The sequence below is a fragment of the Taudactylus pleione genome, unplaced genomic scaffold (genome assembly GCF_031769625.1).
Source record: "Taudactylus pleione unplaced genomic scaffold, aTauple2 ptg000016l, whole genome shotgun sequence".
Classification (NCBI taxonomy): Eukaryota; Metazoa; Chordata; class Amphibia; order Anura; family Myobatrachidae; genus Taudactylus; species Taudactylus pleione.
Genome location: NW_028284418.1, coordinates 37,396,510 through 37,412,837, shown reverse-complemented (window position 1 = coordinate 37,412,837; position 16,328 = coordinate 37,396,510). Strand labels below are relative to the sequence as shown.

General features: G+C 44.4%; 1 protein-coding gene across 1 annotated transcript in view; it reads left to right on the top strand.

Annotated features, from left to right (window-relative positions):
- ADAMTS14 (ADAM metallopeptidase with thrombospondin type 1 motif 14) overlaps positions 1 to 16,328 on the top strand; it is a 240,098-nt gene that overhangs the window by 221,885 nt on the left and 1,885 nt on the right. Inside the window, exon 21 of the mRNA XM_088473607.1 lies at positions 1,955 to 2,065. Coding sequence (XP_088329733.1) covers positions 1,955 to 2,065 — 111 coding nt within the window. The remainder of the gene's footprint in view (positions 1 to 1,954; positions 2,066 to 16,328) is intronic.

Below are 16,328 nucleotides of genomic sequence, written 5' to 3'. Positions count from 1 at the left end.
CTCGCATTAACATAAGGCAGTAAGTCAAGCTTCCATGGCATTACACAGACACTTTGGGCGGAATTCAATTGATTACGCGGTCCGGATCTCCCGTCTAAAGTGACAGGAGATCGCGGGCCACTATTCAATTGCTGCCGTTTTTCGCGCTGATCGCGCCCATAGAGGTCAGATTTAGCCGCGTAAAGCAGCTAAACCTGACCAAAGTGCTGGGCGCGACCGCGAAAAGTGATGTATGAGCGCCCAAACAGGTCACTTTTCACACATTTCAGCTCTCATCCCCCAGGGGCTGCGAGCTGAAATGTAGCGCTGGCAGCTGACCGCGCCCGACAGGAGCAAGAATTGAATAGCTCCATCGGGCGCGATAGGGGCTGGAAACAACTGAATTCCGCCCTTTGTGTCCGACTCATATAGGCCCACAAGTGATCAGTAACTACCCCCTCTCAGTGTGGCCTAAGCACAGGAAGGAGCATGACACTGCACCATTATTTTTCATATTACATACAGTAGTTTAAAAAGGCTCAGTGGTTGTTTAGTTTGCATTTTATACCATCTCTGAGGTGCCAGTAATGAGGGGTCGGCTTATACTTTCAGTGTGACGCCTCTTGCAGAAACAGGTGCATGTAATGCAAGGAAGCTAACGGTTATGTGCACAGGTACCAATGTAATACATAATTACAATGTACTAATGTCTGCTGTGTTAAAAACAATCCCAATGTCCCACCTCACAAGACACAAATGAGTTTTGAAAGAACTTGTAAGTTGTAATTAAGGTGGCTATGGGCTATATTTACGAAGCATGCCAGGCTTTACCCTTAGGGACATATTCCATTAGTCGCGAGAGGATAGCCATGAGCTTTTATGCCCGGAGCTACTCCAATATAAACCCAATTTCCCTCTGGTAAGCTCACCGCTATTGCACATTAACCCATAGGTTCCAGATTAGGTGCCTGTACCTATGGGTTAAATCGCTCGTGGCGGCCGCGGTACGTGCAAAAAGCCCTAATTGCCGCGGATTTCTGTTTGCACCCTCTCGCATCTCAGGAGGGTGCCAACAGAAATCCACAGGGAGTGAACCCTGCAGACCTACCGTGGGCTGCATTCAATAGCCCCAGGCACTGCTAAAAGCCCACAGTAAGCCCTGCGGCTAATTGATTATGCCCCACTTTATATTTTCACCTCAAACCCACCAATAAGCGGCAGCTTACCAAAAAGCTGCCGCTTCATAAATATAGTCCTAAGGCTTTAAAGTCATGACTTTGGACCCGATGCTGCATTGGACACAATCAGCCGTTTTTGTTCCCACATTGTGTACACAGACATAAATGCGTATAATAGTCTATACGCAGATTGTTATTTGCGATGCATCTGCTGCCTATGTATAGGTTTAGTTTGATATTCGTAACTATCATCATACTTTAAATTTCTTGATACTTTTATCTTTAGGAAAGTGGGACTTGCTATGGGGATGATTTTTTTCGGGATGTAGTTGGCATCCTGGCGTGCAGAATGCCAGCGGTCTAATTTCAGGTGCCGGAATCCCGGTACCAGTGTCCCGATCACCGGCATCCCGAAGGTAAATATCGGGGGTTAGGTGAGGGTTAAGTTTAGGGTTAGGGTTAGGCTCTAGGAAGGCGGTTAGGCACTAAGGGGGAGGGTTAGGTTTAGGGTGCAGGGAGGTTAGGTTTAAGCACTGGGGAGGAAGGGTTAGGTTTATGGTGCAGGGACTGGGAGGTTAGGTTTAGGCACTAGGAGGGGAGGTTAGATTTAGGCACCGGGGAGGGTTACTAGGGTTAGTGGTAGTATACTTACCTACCGCTGTTGGTATTCTGACCATTGGTTCCCGACCGCCAGAAACTCATACCCAACCCATTTTTGCACACAACAGTCTGTTTATGATCAGCTGAGTACACAAATTCCAAAATATGTATTATTGTTTTTTTTTTGTTTTGTTTAGGAAAATCACCAGGACTTACACAACATGCAGAAACTAGTGACTTTAGTACTCCAATATCCCCATGGATTCCACCACAAAACTCCCCTAAAAATCCTGTCAGCAAAATATCAAGTAAGTACAGTATGGAATCCAACACAGTGGTATTTGCACGCTACACTTGAAAGTGTTACACAGTTGTGTTTATGTGCAGACTGAATTTGTGAAGCTAATTGATTAGTTTGAAATAAACTCTTTATCATGCATAAGACAACTAATGATTATCAGAAGTAACATACACATTTATTTAAAAAAGGAGCATGTCAGTAGTAATTATCACACACTGCAACCACAGGGCAATTTTCTGTTGTCCTCTGTGATATTTGTATTTTAGAGTTTCAATTATGGTGACCCAAGAAAATATAAAGAACAATAAAAATTAGCTTTTAATTCATCTATTAAAATTTTGGAGCGAAATATAATGTGCAAATTGTGTTTATTGCCTGTCGTTCTCTTATATATTCTAGTATGCCCAATTTTAAGCCTGGGGCAGGATATATTGCACCCTTGCCGGGTTACCGGATTGAATATTGGTGGAGCACTGTATTTAGGGATGACCAAACTAGATTGTGAAAAATTTAATTTACATGCGAGGACTCGCAGAAGTGATTGGATGCAATGTATACGTATGAGACACATTGCATGATGAATAATACATAGATCTACACATCCTGGAACATATTTAGAATAAGAGAACAATTAACCCTGTATGTAAGTTTTCCCTGCAATGGGATATACTATGTAGCATATGGATTATAATACCATGAGGAATGGAGTTAATATGTTTAGAAATAACATACTGATGTAAGATGATTTGATTAAGGATAAATATTCATCATGGATGCAGATTGTGGCGGCATTCATTAATTAGTCCCAGATTAATGGGGAGAGTTTATTAATGTGATAAAGGAGTATGTATCCAGTTAAGTAATATTATTAATATATGAATTAGAACCAGAGCATCCTGTCATAGTAATTATTGGACAATAAGTAATAATATTGAGACCAAGAGTGGACACAATATTTTACTTACATGTTAGTATAGTTTTAAACATTAGCACTTTAAACACAATTTGCACTTTCTATTTTGCTGGCTCCAATATTTTAATAGATGAATTAAAAGTTAATTTTTATTGTTCTTTATATTTTGTTGGGTCACCATAATTGAAACTCTAAAATACAAATAATTCATGAGTGCCCCTTGTTGGAACACTTTCTTCTCTTTTTGTATACATGTATCAATTTGTTCCTGTGTGCACGGTGTCCATGATGATGTACGTTTCGCTATCGCTTCATCAAAGGGTCAACCCGACATACGGGTTGTACGGAGCTATATCCTTATTAGCCACCAATCGGTGTACTTGCCTGTGATTGGCATCTCTCCTATCCAATCACTGAAGCCTGTCAGCTTCCTTATTGGTTAGATCACTGCTGTTCTGTATTTCTCCAGGGGAGCTTTAACAATAACTTTGAATGACTGGCTCTACGGCTAATCGGCATAATTCATGAGTGCCCCTTGTTGGAACACTTCTCTTTTTGTATACATATATCAATGTGTTCCTGGGTGCACCCCCCTGTACTAATGTTAACATACTAAAACTAATAACCAAGTGGGGTAGAACATAATAATATTATAAGTTTCTGTGCAGACATTTTTAATCTATTGGTCCTTTGTGATTACATAGTGTATGGAGCGAGCATAAGGCAACTGATCACCACTAACATTATAAATGCGTTTTGTCAACAATCAATATGTCAACAGTGAATATGTGGTCAGAAGATTGCCGGCACTGTGCAGCAGACATGGTTGAAATTTTACTTATAGCATTTTAACATTGTCAGTATTATAACTTTAATTATTGTTAGCTTTTATTTATAAGGCGCCACAAACTTCTGCAGCGCATTACAGCAAAAATCCAAAACAGGATAAATCAATTAACAGTATCAACAAATATTCATAGTAACAATTGGGAGCATAAAACTGGCACATAATAAATAGAAATAGTACAAACCCAGCTACATATGTGGGAATAATACTGACACAAGAATTGATCACATAATGCCAACATATAATAAATAATAGTGACCCAAACCAGCTGGTGGAGGCAGTGGATATTGTTTGCGCTAGACTGCAGGCCAGGTAGGATGCAGGGGGTGTCTGTAGGCAGTCTTTACGCGTACACTCCCAAAAGGGGGTGTGATTGGTTTGGGAGAGGGCATGTCCTTGTGATACTCATCCAATTTGTCACTCTTGGGGGCATGCCCAGCACTTAACCTCTCCACGCATGGTGAATAGATGCCGTGCGCATGCCATCGGCGACTATTTAGCCGGCAGTGATCGGTCACCACAACCCATGGGTGGGGAAGGCTTAGGGCAGGCTGTTTTAGCGGCACCCCACTAAAAAAGCCTAGTGGGAACACTAGTGAACATGGAGGGAAGGAAGGAAACATTAGGAGGGAGGGCCCTGCACACAAGAGCTTACATTCTAAAAAGGAAATGAAGGGAGTAGGGGGTAGATATAAGGGTTCGGACCACATCACAGAGACCAAGTGAGTGAAGGGAATGGAAAAGAATTGTGTGGTCAGCTGTGTCAAAGGTTGCGGAGAGCTCAAGAAGGATGAGGACCGAGAAGTAACCCTTTGATATAGCTGAGGAGGTTATTGGTGACTAGGATCACGGTGGTTTCCGAAAAGTGGAAGTGGCGAGAGTCGGATTGGAGCAGGTCAAGAAGGGAGTTAGCTGAGAGAAGAATCATGTTTACAGATATAATGCCTACATGGTTATAATGCGGTCAGTAACATTACAACCATGTCTGCATTGTGGCACCGACATTCTGTTGACATATTCACTGTCGACATATTGATCGATAACAAAATGACAGTGCATGCTTTGCACTAATGGACCTAAATTTACATGATGGCTCATAGGTTTTCAGATCACAATAGACACACATTTGCATAGGGTTCCTGGAAGGCAGAGACATGGGGCCCAAAATTCACATCCTGTCCACACAAAGTGGATATGCAGAGCCCCACACCCTTTGTGCCAGAGCCCCGCATCTGTCATGGCCAGCAGTGCAAGTAAGATGGGCTCAATCCCGAACAGCCAGAGAATGGAGTAGCATTTGGCGTTCCTCTGGTAGCCACAGGATACAAGCAGATGCAGGTATCTTAATGAAAGAAGATGTTTATTGCTCATACTGTAAGTCTTTAAAAAGACTAGTCCCTTGCTAAAGGTGCTTGGGACAATCATGACATACAAGATGTTGCTGTAGTACAATCCTCTCTAGGTTGGTCAGAGGATACACTCTCTTTCAGAGCCACATCAATCATTTATATAGTAAGAGGACACAATACAGCAGGATATAAACCTCTGTGTCTTTCAACATGAAAATACAACTTACATTTCATAGGAATTGGTCAATTGCATTCCTGATTTGATATATCTGTGACCAAAACCAGTCTGCTTTAAACACATTATGATTTAGCACATACTGCACCTGTCTCTTCCTTAGCACCTTAATAGAAAACTCCATGAAACAGGAATACCCCCTAGAGTGCATTGCATCTAACAAAGTCTTGGTCAGTCAACACTAAACTTTTTGCTAGGGCTAGGATAATTACCATATCACAGAAAATTCCTTCTAAAATAAAATACGGAATCTATATATATATATATATATATATATATATATATATATGTGGTACCCCACAATTAGGGGAACCAACTAGTTGGGCACCAGTGTGTGGTTAACATGTTTATCACAAATGATTTTAACCTATGCCCAGTTATTTATGTGCCAGGCTGGTGTAAGGAGAATAGGTTGGAGGACTGACCCCTATTATGGGGGAGGACTTGGTTATGCCCAGTAGAATGCCTGGTAACTTGTGGAGGGGAACACGAGGACAGGACATACCAAAGGAAATAACAGGGTGGAAACTGCCCTGTCTGGGCAATGGGGAGTGTGGTGAGATAGCGCACGAGCGGTGAAGGGCCGTTGAGTGGAGCACGAGGAGGAGAGTCTGCCTTTAAAAAGGACAGAGTACGCGCGGCAAGTGCGCAGTTGTTAAGGAGAGACTGAGGCAGGGAGATCCGCGCTGCATAGTGACTTACTTGGCGGAGTTGGGGAGCGTCAGCCGGCGGTGTAGAGGCGGGCAGAGCAGGAGCAGCATCCCGAAGGTGTCCGAGTGGAAGGAGAGGACAGCCGGAAACAGTCAGTGGTGTTGTCGGCTGAAGGCATGGCTCCAGCGGGGGTTCCTTGATTGACGGCTGCCGGGAGGAGCGGAGGTGTGTCCGGAGGCGGGGTTAGTGAAACCCATCGGAGGTGGCTGTTAACCCTGTGGGAGACGGAGACTGCACATTAAGGCTTATCGCAGCGGGGGTAAGAAGCCGATCTGCATCCCTGCCATTTCAATAAATGTATACCCACAGTTACCCCAAATAGACAAACGAGCAGAACTTATAAGCTTGCCCCCCACATTTGCCACCAGTGCAGGAGAGTCAGGTGGGGTAGCATACGGCAGTGCCCACCACAAGCACCCAGAGACTGCGTCAATTAAACTTCCCACATTTGCCACCAGTGCAGGAGAGTCAGGTGGGGTAGCATATTACAGTGCCCACCACGAGCACCCAGAGACTGCGTCAATTAAACTTCCCACCTGTAAAGCAGGCATATGCTACAAAGTCACAGTCACATCAGCATTGCCAACCTTATTATTGCTGCATCGTTAGACAGGAACAGTAACTTTGTATCAGTATTTGGCAGCTGTTTAGGAGTAAAAGAGGAAATCCAGTGCAGTTAGGAATAACTCAGCCCTGCATTACCTACCAGCGGAGTCAGTTTTGCTACAAACCAGGTTAAGGACAAACCTATTAACCAGCATCCCGGGCAACGTAGTGTACACTTAGAAAGACTGGATATTTTAGTAATTTGTTAAGGTGTAGCTTCTGGCCAGTAAGCGTGAAGTTAGTTAGCATATATAAGGATTCATTCCTAGACTGGCATCCATTATTGGTGCTGTTTCATGATAAGTTGATAACATTCACTGTTGTTATTATATTGCATGCTTTAACCTTTTAAGTTCCTAGGAGCAGCGTGATAATAATCGTAACCAGGAGGCTAAGTTCCTGCTTAATAAAAAGAAACTCAAGTCATAGTTTCGTTTTATCTGAATTGACATTGTAAAAGTAAATGTTAACGTAATTACCATCTAAAGTGAATCTGTGATTTATACTACCTGAATGTGATGTGTATAATATCTTTGTGACAATAAATTAGATTACCTCTTTACCTCTCTGTGTTGAACGAGAACCGAGAAACTCCATTCTTACAAGTGACCAGTAGTAGGGTGTCACATTTGGCGTCACTAAGTACAGGATCCAGAGTCCAAAGTGAAGAGGTAGGTGAGAGGTCATTAGAAAAGTGTACAATGTCACAGGAACAAAGAGCAATGGGGGACTCGGCTGGAGCAAGTGGAAGTGGTATTCCGCAAATCAACCCCATAACCCTTCCTTATTACTTCGGTGCTCCCTGGCTGCCTAACGGAATTTCAAAATAAAATAAGATCAATGTTTAGACTATACCCGTTAAACGAACGTCAACAAGTGGAAATCCTGATTGGCCAGTTAAAAGGGGCGGCTCTACGGGAAGTGACATCATGGCCAGCAGAGGAAAGATGTGACGTAGATCAAATCTTTCAGCGACTGGCCGCTACATTTGAAACCAGGACAGTATCAGAACTCAAGACGTTGTTCTATGGTCGTAAACAATTCCCAGGGGAGACGCTAAGAGATTACCCTCTAGGGCCCTCATTCAGAGCCGTACGCTCTCAGCAGAGTGCACGCTCTGAATGAGGGCCGCCCTCCATAAAAATGGAGCGTCCTCCTGGATGCTCGTATAGCTGTGGGTCACCACCCACAGCCTATACGAGCGTGCAGTTTGATGGCCGTGATGGTCGTGACCATCGCGACCATCGAAACTGCGAGCCGGAGCCTGCGGTTGAGGTTTTCAACCGCAAGCCCCGGAGTGATTTTGGCTCTATCAGAGCCAAAATCACTCCCACTGACATCACTAGTGATGTCAGTGGGCCGGCTTCTGACGGGAGGCGTTCCCGTGAGAACGCCCCCGTCAGGGAGGCACGCCCCCGGCACGCCCACCAAAGGGGGCGTGCTGTCAATCAACATCGACAGCACGCCCCCTTTTATCAGACACAACGAGCGAAGGACTTTCCTTCGCTCGTCGCGTCTGGCGCATGCGCACGACGGAGCTCCCTCCGTCGCGCGCATGCTCAGTGCAGAACATCGACCCACTTGCGAGCGGACAGCCGCTCGCGAGTGGGTCTGAATCAGGGCCAAAGTTTACTAGAAGCACTTCGGGATATCCGGACTATTGGGAACGAAGAAGTGGGAGATACGGATGAAGTACTTATAGCCCAGTTCATCGAGGGCTCTAATGGGGAAGGCATCAAGTCCCAACTGAAATTGTTAAAAATGCAGATGCCGGAACATTCTTTTCTGGATTTTAAAGAAATGGCTATAAAAATAGTGGGTTCCCAAAGAGGACCCGAGTTAAGTTTTCCAGAGATGCCAGACTTCCAGGAGGGTCATAGTGGGACCAAGACAAGACATATGGGAGAAGGAAATCCTTTGCTTAAAAAGGATCTGGTGAAACAAAGCACTCAGTTACCATCTAATGATCCTCTTGGAACTGTAGAGAAGCAGCTGAAAGAATTAATGTTGGGAATGGCTGAAATTCGTCACGAAATGCAGACTTTGAAGAAAAACAAAGCTACCAATTATCAAACATCAAGGTGGAGGAATGAGAGAGAACAGAATACCGAGGATTGGTGGGCCCCTCCTAGAAGAACGGGTCGACGGGCTACCGACCAATTTGATACCCAGGGGCGACCTATTTGTCGACAATGCCAGAGACCAGGACATATCGAAAGGAATTGTTCTCAAGTGGAGAGTTTAAACTCCCAGGCCACGGGGAGAGAGAACGAACCTCGGGGGGAACAATAGTCACAGACACTAGTATGGGCGAATGGTGGCCCCGTTATGTGGGAAAGTGTCCCATGCTCACCATTGATATTAATGGAGTCAAAACCCCTGCAATGATTGACACTGGGTCGCAGATTACAACGATTCAATTTACCCTCTTTCAACAACATTGGGCCGCGGACCAAGTCGTGTTACCCCCACCATCCTGGTTACAATTGATAGCCAGCAATGGGTTAGGCATCAATTGTCTTGGATATTGGGAAGCCGATATTAAAATTGGCAGCAGTTCACTATCTAAACAAGGATGTCTGATTACGCATTTGGAAGATCCCATGTCGATACCCGTCATACTTGGCATGAATATCCTCCAAAAATGCCCCGATGAATGGATTGCTGCTTTGAAAAAAGAATTATCGCAAGCCATGATGACAGAACAACGGATTCTGAAAAAAACTATTAAGGTGCTTCAGGGGCATCAGCACCTGGTAAATGCAAAAGGAGAAGTAGGATGGGTACGAATCGGGGATGGCAAACCTGTCAAAATTCCGCCTAACTCGGAAGTGCTCCTATGGGGAAAAGGACCCAGTGGACCCCATGGAGAAAAGTACGAAGCCATAGTGGAACCATGTATGATGCTGAACCGGGGGCAAGTGGCAGTGGCTCATGCTGTTGTCACAGTGGTCCAAGGCCGGGTACCTATTAGGGTATTGAACCCCCATAATAAGACGGTGAAACTGTATCGACACCAACCAGTGGCCAAACTTATTTGGACATCGTTCCAGGATGTTCATAGTCTGGGAATGAAAACTAAGAAAATGGATGGAAGGACGGAAGAGAACATTTCCGAAGAGCTGCCTTGGTGGGAAGAGTTACACCTTGGTGGTGAGGAAATGACACCAGCTCAGAAGGAAGGAGCCCTGAGAGTGGTGAGAGAAAATGGCGAAGCTTTTAGTAAGCACCCGGCTGATTTTGGGACAGTAACTCATATCCTACTCCGCATTGTAACTGGGGAAGTGCCACCAATTAAGGAAAGACATCGTCCCTTAGCGCCAGCCTTATATCAACCTGTGCGCCGAATGTTGGAAGAAATGAAGGCTGCAGGAGTGATCAAAGAGAGCCATAGTCCTTGGGTGGCGCCCATTGTACTAGTGAAAAAGAAAAATGGTCAACTGCGGCTCTGCGTTGATTATAGGAAACTCAACCATGTTACACATCGAGATGCCTATCCACTGCCACGGATAGAAGAGTCGCTGACGGCCTTAAAATCCGCGCAGTATTTCTCTGCATTGGACCTGACCAGTGGGTACTGGCAAATTCGAATGGCACCGGGAGATCAGGAAAAGACCGCCTTTACCACCCCAATGGGATTACATGAATTCTTGAGGATGCCATTTGGACTGTGCAGTGCCCCCGCAACATTTCAAAGAGTTATGGAACATTGGGCCTGATTCAGAGCCGTTCGCTATTTGCGGTCGTTCGTTCAAAAACAAGGGGTGGCTATTCAAATGATCCGTTCGCAAATTGCAGTCTGTTCACACCTCTAAGTCTGAACGAGCGAGCAAAACATACGCTCGTTTATTTGTTAAAAACGCCCCCTGGCCGCTCGCACCATACGTCATGTCCGCTATTTATTAGATTAATCGAGTACATCGACCAGCGTATGAACTGCTCGCTATTCTTGTGGTTGGTTTTTGCTACCACAATCTTGCGAGCAGTTCTGGCTATAAAATAACCCAGTGACGTGGTCAATAACGCTGCTGTATTAATTATGCACACCCATAAAACGCCCGTTTTGACCTTTAAGCACGCCTGCGTTCGGATTTCCACTCCCCGTTTTCAAGCACCTTCCCCTGTTACCACCCACATACGCCTCATTCTGTCACTCAAAATAGCAGGCATTCGCTATATTGCGAGCACATGAATTTCGGCCGCACTGACTGGTTCGCGCATGCGTATAACGATCCGTACGCATGCGCAGATGTGCGAACATCGCTCGGAACGAGCGTACTGCCGCTAGCGAGAGGCTCTGAATGAGGGCCATTGTTTGGGACATCTGAACTATGAGTTAGTACTCTTATATTTAGATGACATTATCATATTCTCCCGAACTTACGAAGAGCATCTCAAACATCTTCAGGAAGTGTTCCAACGTTTGATCAAATATGGACTCAAACTTAACCCGGCAAAGTGTCATCTACTAAAACCTGACGTGAAATATTTGGGACACATAGTGAGTTCAAAAGGGGTGAAGCCCGATACAGATAAAATCCAAGTAATTCAGGAATGGCTCGTGCCCCGAACCATTAAAGACGTGAGGCGTTTCTTGGGATTTGTCCGGTATTATCGACAATTTATCAAAAACTTTGCCAAAGTTGCCTGCCCGTTGCATGAATTACTTAGGGGAGTATCCAAATCAGGAAGAAAAGTGTCCAAGGAAGTAGAGTGGAATGCTCGTCAGCAAGAGGCGTTTGAACAACTGAGACAGGAACTAATGCAGGCTCCTATTCTGGCCTACCCCGATTACAGTCTTCCTTTCTCCCTGTACACCGATGCAAGCAAACAGGGGTTGGGAGCAGTGCTGGCACAGAAGCAAGATGGGGACGAGAGAGTTATAGCCTACGCTAGTAGAGGATTAAGAAAGACGGAACGGAACGATTCCAACTACAGTGCCTTCAAATTAGAGTTCTTGGCATTAGTGTGGGCTGTCACTGAGAAATTCAAAGACTATTTAACTATGGCAGTTTTCACGGCTTACACTGATTGTAATCCACTAGCTCACTTACAGACAGCCCAATTGGGAGCTTTAGAGCAAAGCTGGTATTCCCGTCTAGCCAATTTCAGATTTACTATTGCCTATCGGACTGGTAAAAGTAACAGCAACGCGGATGCGCTATCCCGCTTACCAAGTCAGGAAGAACCAGAACACATAGACCAACGGGAAACCATAGAGATCCCCGCTTTCATCAAAAGCTTCATACCAAAAAGAAAGGTGGTCTCAGCATGTAGTTCCATTAATTATGAAGTCATCGACTTGGGGTCTGCGGGGGAGTGGCAAAAGTGGCAGCAGGAGTCCCTTATAATGAAACAACTAAAAACCATGTTACAACAAAGGAAGAGACAAAAGAAACAACAGTTACCAGAGGAGTTAACTAAACTCTGGCGGCAAAGGGACCGATTGACAGTGCAGGAGGGCATCATCGTAAGACAAAGCGTAAATCCAAAGACGCACCAGCCCCATAGTCAAATCCTAATTCCTAGGGAGAAGTCTGCAGAATTGTTGCAAGCATACCATGACCGGTCAGGACATTTCGGTTACAAAAAAACAGAAGCTAACCTAAGACAGCGGTTCTATTGGGTCGATCTACGTTTGGATGTAGAGGAGTGGTGCCAGAACTGTATTAATTGCAGCTTGAGAAAACCATTACTGGGTACCCAAAAGGCCCCCCTACACCCCATCAACAGTACCAGTCCATTAGAATTGGTCACATTAGACCATTAGACCATGTGAAGCTGGTCGATTCGAATATGCCCTCACTATTGTCGACCATTATACTAAGTTTGCAGTGGTACTACCGGTAAAAGACTTAGCAGCAAAAACCACTGCTGAACTCTTCTGGAGAGCTTTCGTACGCCCTTACGGGTATCCAATGAAGATATTAACAGATCAAGGACCAGCGTTTACTGCGAAGTTGTTCAAAGAGATGTGCAACTTATATGGGTGTCAAAAGTTGCAAACAACCGCCTACCATCCTCAAGAAAATGGACTGTGCGAACGGACCAACCAAACTCTAATCCATATGCTTAGAGCATTGTCCATGCAAGAAAGACAAGAATGGCCTATGTTGGTAGCTGAATTAATATATATATATAATAATACCACTCATGACTCAACAGGGCAACGTCATATTATTTGTTGTTCGGAAGATTAGGGCAGCTACCTGAGGATGTTCGTCTTCAATTACCGTTCGCTCAATGGCAAAAATCTACTCTTACCTCCGATTGGGTAATAGAACATCAACAAAGACTTAAAGCCACCCAAGAGATTGTAAAACGGCACATGGACATTGCTCATGAGAGGCAGAAAGAGAATTATGATCTGTCCGTTTGGGCTGAACCACTGAAAATAGGAGATCGAGTTTTAAGAAAGAATAACCAAAGACATAGTAAAATTGACCCATGGTGGGAACCAATCCCTTACCTTATATTAGAATCGGCCAAGAGAAAGATGTATATAAAATACAAAAAGAAGATGGAGATCGTGCACTGTGGTCCACCGGAATCAACTGAAACTATATCCTTATCAAATAAAGAGTATTCCGCAGAGAGAGGATCATGCTAGCAGCATGCCAGTGGAATCAGATATTCAGAATTCTGAGGAATGTATGAACATAGTGATGAGTACGTACTGGCCAGTACTGTGGTCCTCCAAACTTGCCGAAACTGTGAGATCGGAGGAGAATGCTGCAACAATTCCAATGGGAACAGAAGAGGAAGAGTGTCAGTTGAGATGTTCCGAGAGAAGCACAAAAGGACTGTTACCACTCAGATATCGTGAGTGAGAGTTAATTGTTGTAACTGTCATTCATTGATCAAATTATACAGTAGAATGTTATAAAGTAAAGTTGGATTAACTTGGTGAAAGGGTGAAATGTGTGAGGGCACGCATGATTCAAGTAGGGAGGAATGTGGTACCCCGCAATTAGGGGAACCAACTAGTTGGGCACCAGTGTGTGGTTAACATGTTTATCACAAATGATTTTAACCTATGCCCAGTTATTTATGTGCCAGGCTGGTGTAAGGAGAATAGGTTGGAGGACTGACCCCTATTATGGGGGAGGACTTGGTTATGCCCAGTAGAATGCCTGGTAACTTGTGGAGGGGAACACGAGGACAGGACATACCAAAGGAAATAACAGGGTGGAAACTGCCCTGTCTGGGCAATGGGGAGTGTGGTGAGATAGCGCACGAGCGTGAAGGGCCGTTGAGTGGAGCACGAGGAGGAGAGTCTGCCTTTAAAAAGGACAGAGTACGCGCGGCAAGTGCGCAGTTGTTAAGGAGAGACTGAGGCAGGGAGATCCACGCTGCATAGTGACTTCCTTGGCGGAGTCGGGGAGTGTCAGCCGGCGGTGTAGAGGCAGGCAGAGCAGGAGCAGCATCCCGAAGGCGTCCGAGTGGATGGAGAGGACAGCCGGAAACAGTCAGTGGTGTTGTCGGCTGAAGGCGTGGCTCCAGCGGGGGTTCCTTGATTGACGGCTGCCGGGAGGAGCGGAGGTGTGTCCGGAGGCGGGGTTAGTGAAGCCTATCGGAGGTGGCTGTTAACCCTGTGGGAGACGGAGACTGCACATTAAGGCTTATGGCGGCGGGGGTAAGAAGACGATCTGCATCCCTGCCATTTCAATAAATGTATACCCACAGTTGCCCCAAATAGACAAACGAGCAGAACTTATAAGCTTGCCCCCCACATTTGCCACCAGTGCAGGAGAGTCAGGTGGGGTAGCATATTACAGTGCCCACCACGAGCACCCAGAGACTGCGTCAATTAAACTTCCCACCTGTAAAGCAGGCATATGCTACAAAGTCACAGTCACATCAGCATTGCCAACCTTATTATTGCTGCATCGTTAGACAGGAACAGTAACTTTGTATCAGTATTTGGCAGCTGTCTAGGAGTAAAAGAGGAAATCCAGTGCAGTTAGGAATAACTCAGCCCTGCATTACCTACCAGCGGAGTCAGTTTTGCTACAAACCAGGTTAAGGACAAACCTATTAACCAGCATCCCGGGCAACGTAGTGTACACTTAGAAAGACTGGATATTTTAGTAATTTGTTAAGGTGTAGCTTCTGGCCAGTAAGCGTGAAGTTAGTTAGCATATATAAGGATTCATTCCTAGACTGGCATCCATTATTGGTGCTGTTTCATGATAAGTTGATAACATTCACTGTTGTTATTATATTGCATGCTTTAACCTTTTAAGTTCCTAGGAGCAGCGTGATAATAATCGTAGCCAGGAGGCTAAGTTCCTGCTTAATAAAAAGAAACTCAAGTCATAGTTTCGTTTTATCCGAATTGACATTGTAAAAGTAAATGTTAACGTAATTACCATCTAAAGTGAATCTGTGATTTATACTACCTGAATGTGATGTGTATAATTTCTTTGTGACAATAAATTAGATTACCTCTTTACCTCTCTGTGTTGAACAAGAACCGAGAAACTCCATTCTTACAAGTGACCAGTAGTAGGGTGTCACATATATATCTGACTCATCAATGCCCAGCCCAAACCCTTGACCCTAGAAACATGAAGATCGGGGAGTATATGCTTTCCATGATGTAGGTGCCCACTTAACAGGGATTTTTTGAAATTCGACTCCTAAGGTGTTGAAAAGGTCTAAAATGTTCAAACACCAACTGTCATCCCCAGTGCTGCCAAACGTAACTGGCAGTTGCTGTGGCTCCCCTATTTGAATAGTGAAGGAAGGGAATGTGTTACTACAAGGTGAGAGAGGAAAATGTGTTATAACAGCAGTGATGGGGGAATTTGTTACTATAGAGGTGAGGGAGGGAAATGTGTTAACACACAGGTATGGGATATTATTTTTATGTATATGTTTTAAATTTTGTTGTTTATTAAATAGGAATAGTAATATTAAATATACATTTTAATAGTATTTGTAGTTGTATATTTCTGCATAGTTTAAGTTTGATTTCTGTGCTTTCCAGAGATGAATATTAGCACCATAAATACTGCAAAAGGTCAAATCGCTAAATTCATGATTAACTAGTTAGCCCTCTGTACAGAGTGAATAGATAGATTTACAACCGAATGGCACCTTGGAATACAAAAGCTTTTTATTCCATTTTTTAAATCTAAGATGGCTGCTTCCCAGAAGATGTACAAGCTGCGCTCATTGCCTTTAGTTACCCCCTGTACATCCCACATTACACCTGTCTCATTGTTCTTGTGCTTTCTTCTGAAATATTTCCAAAAATCGTGCAGGAAATATGGTACAGTTCCCTGCGTGTGTGTGATATTGTGTCCATGCACCACCAAATTTTTCTTTTTCAGGAGAAGGGAGCCCACAGACACCTGAACACAAGCCCCTTTTTCCTAAAAGGTCCTTGGCCAGAAGGCCATGTATTGTCACACTGGCTCAGATATTAGAGTAAATGACAGTAGTCAGTAAGGGGTTGTTTCTTTTTTGTCAGTGCACAAACATCCCATACCAGTGGCACTGCAAACGTGAATTGCTAATACATAAGTGAAAGAAAAGTTTTTATTTTAAAATTGTTCTTAATAATAATTGTCCATAATATACAGTGTGAATGGGGTTACTATG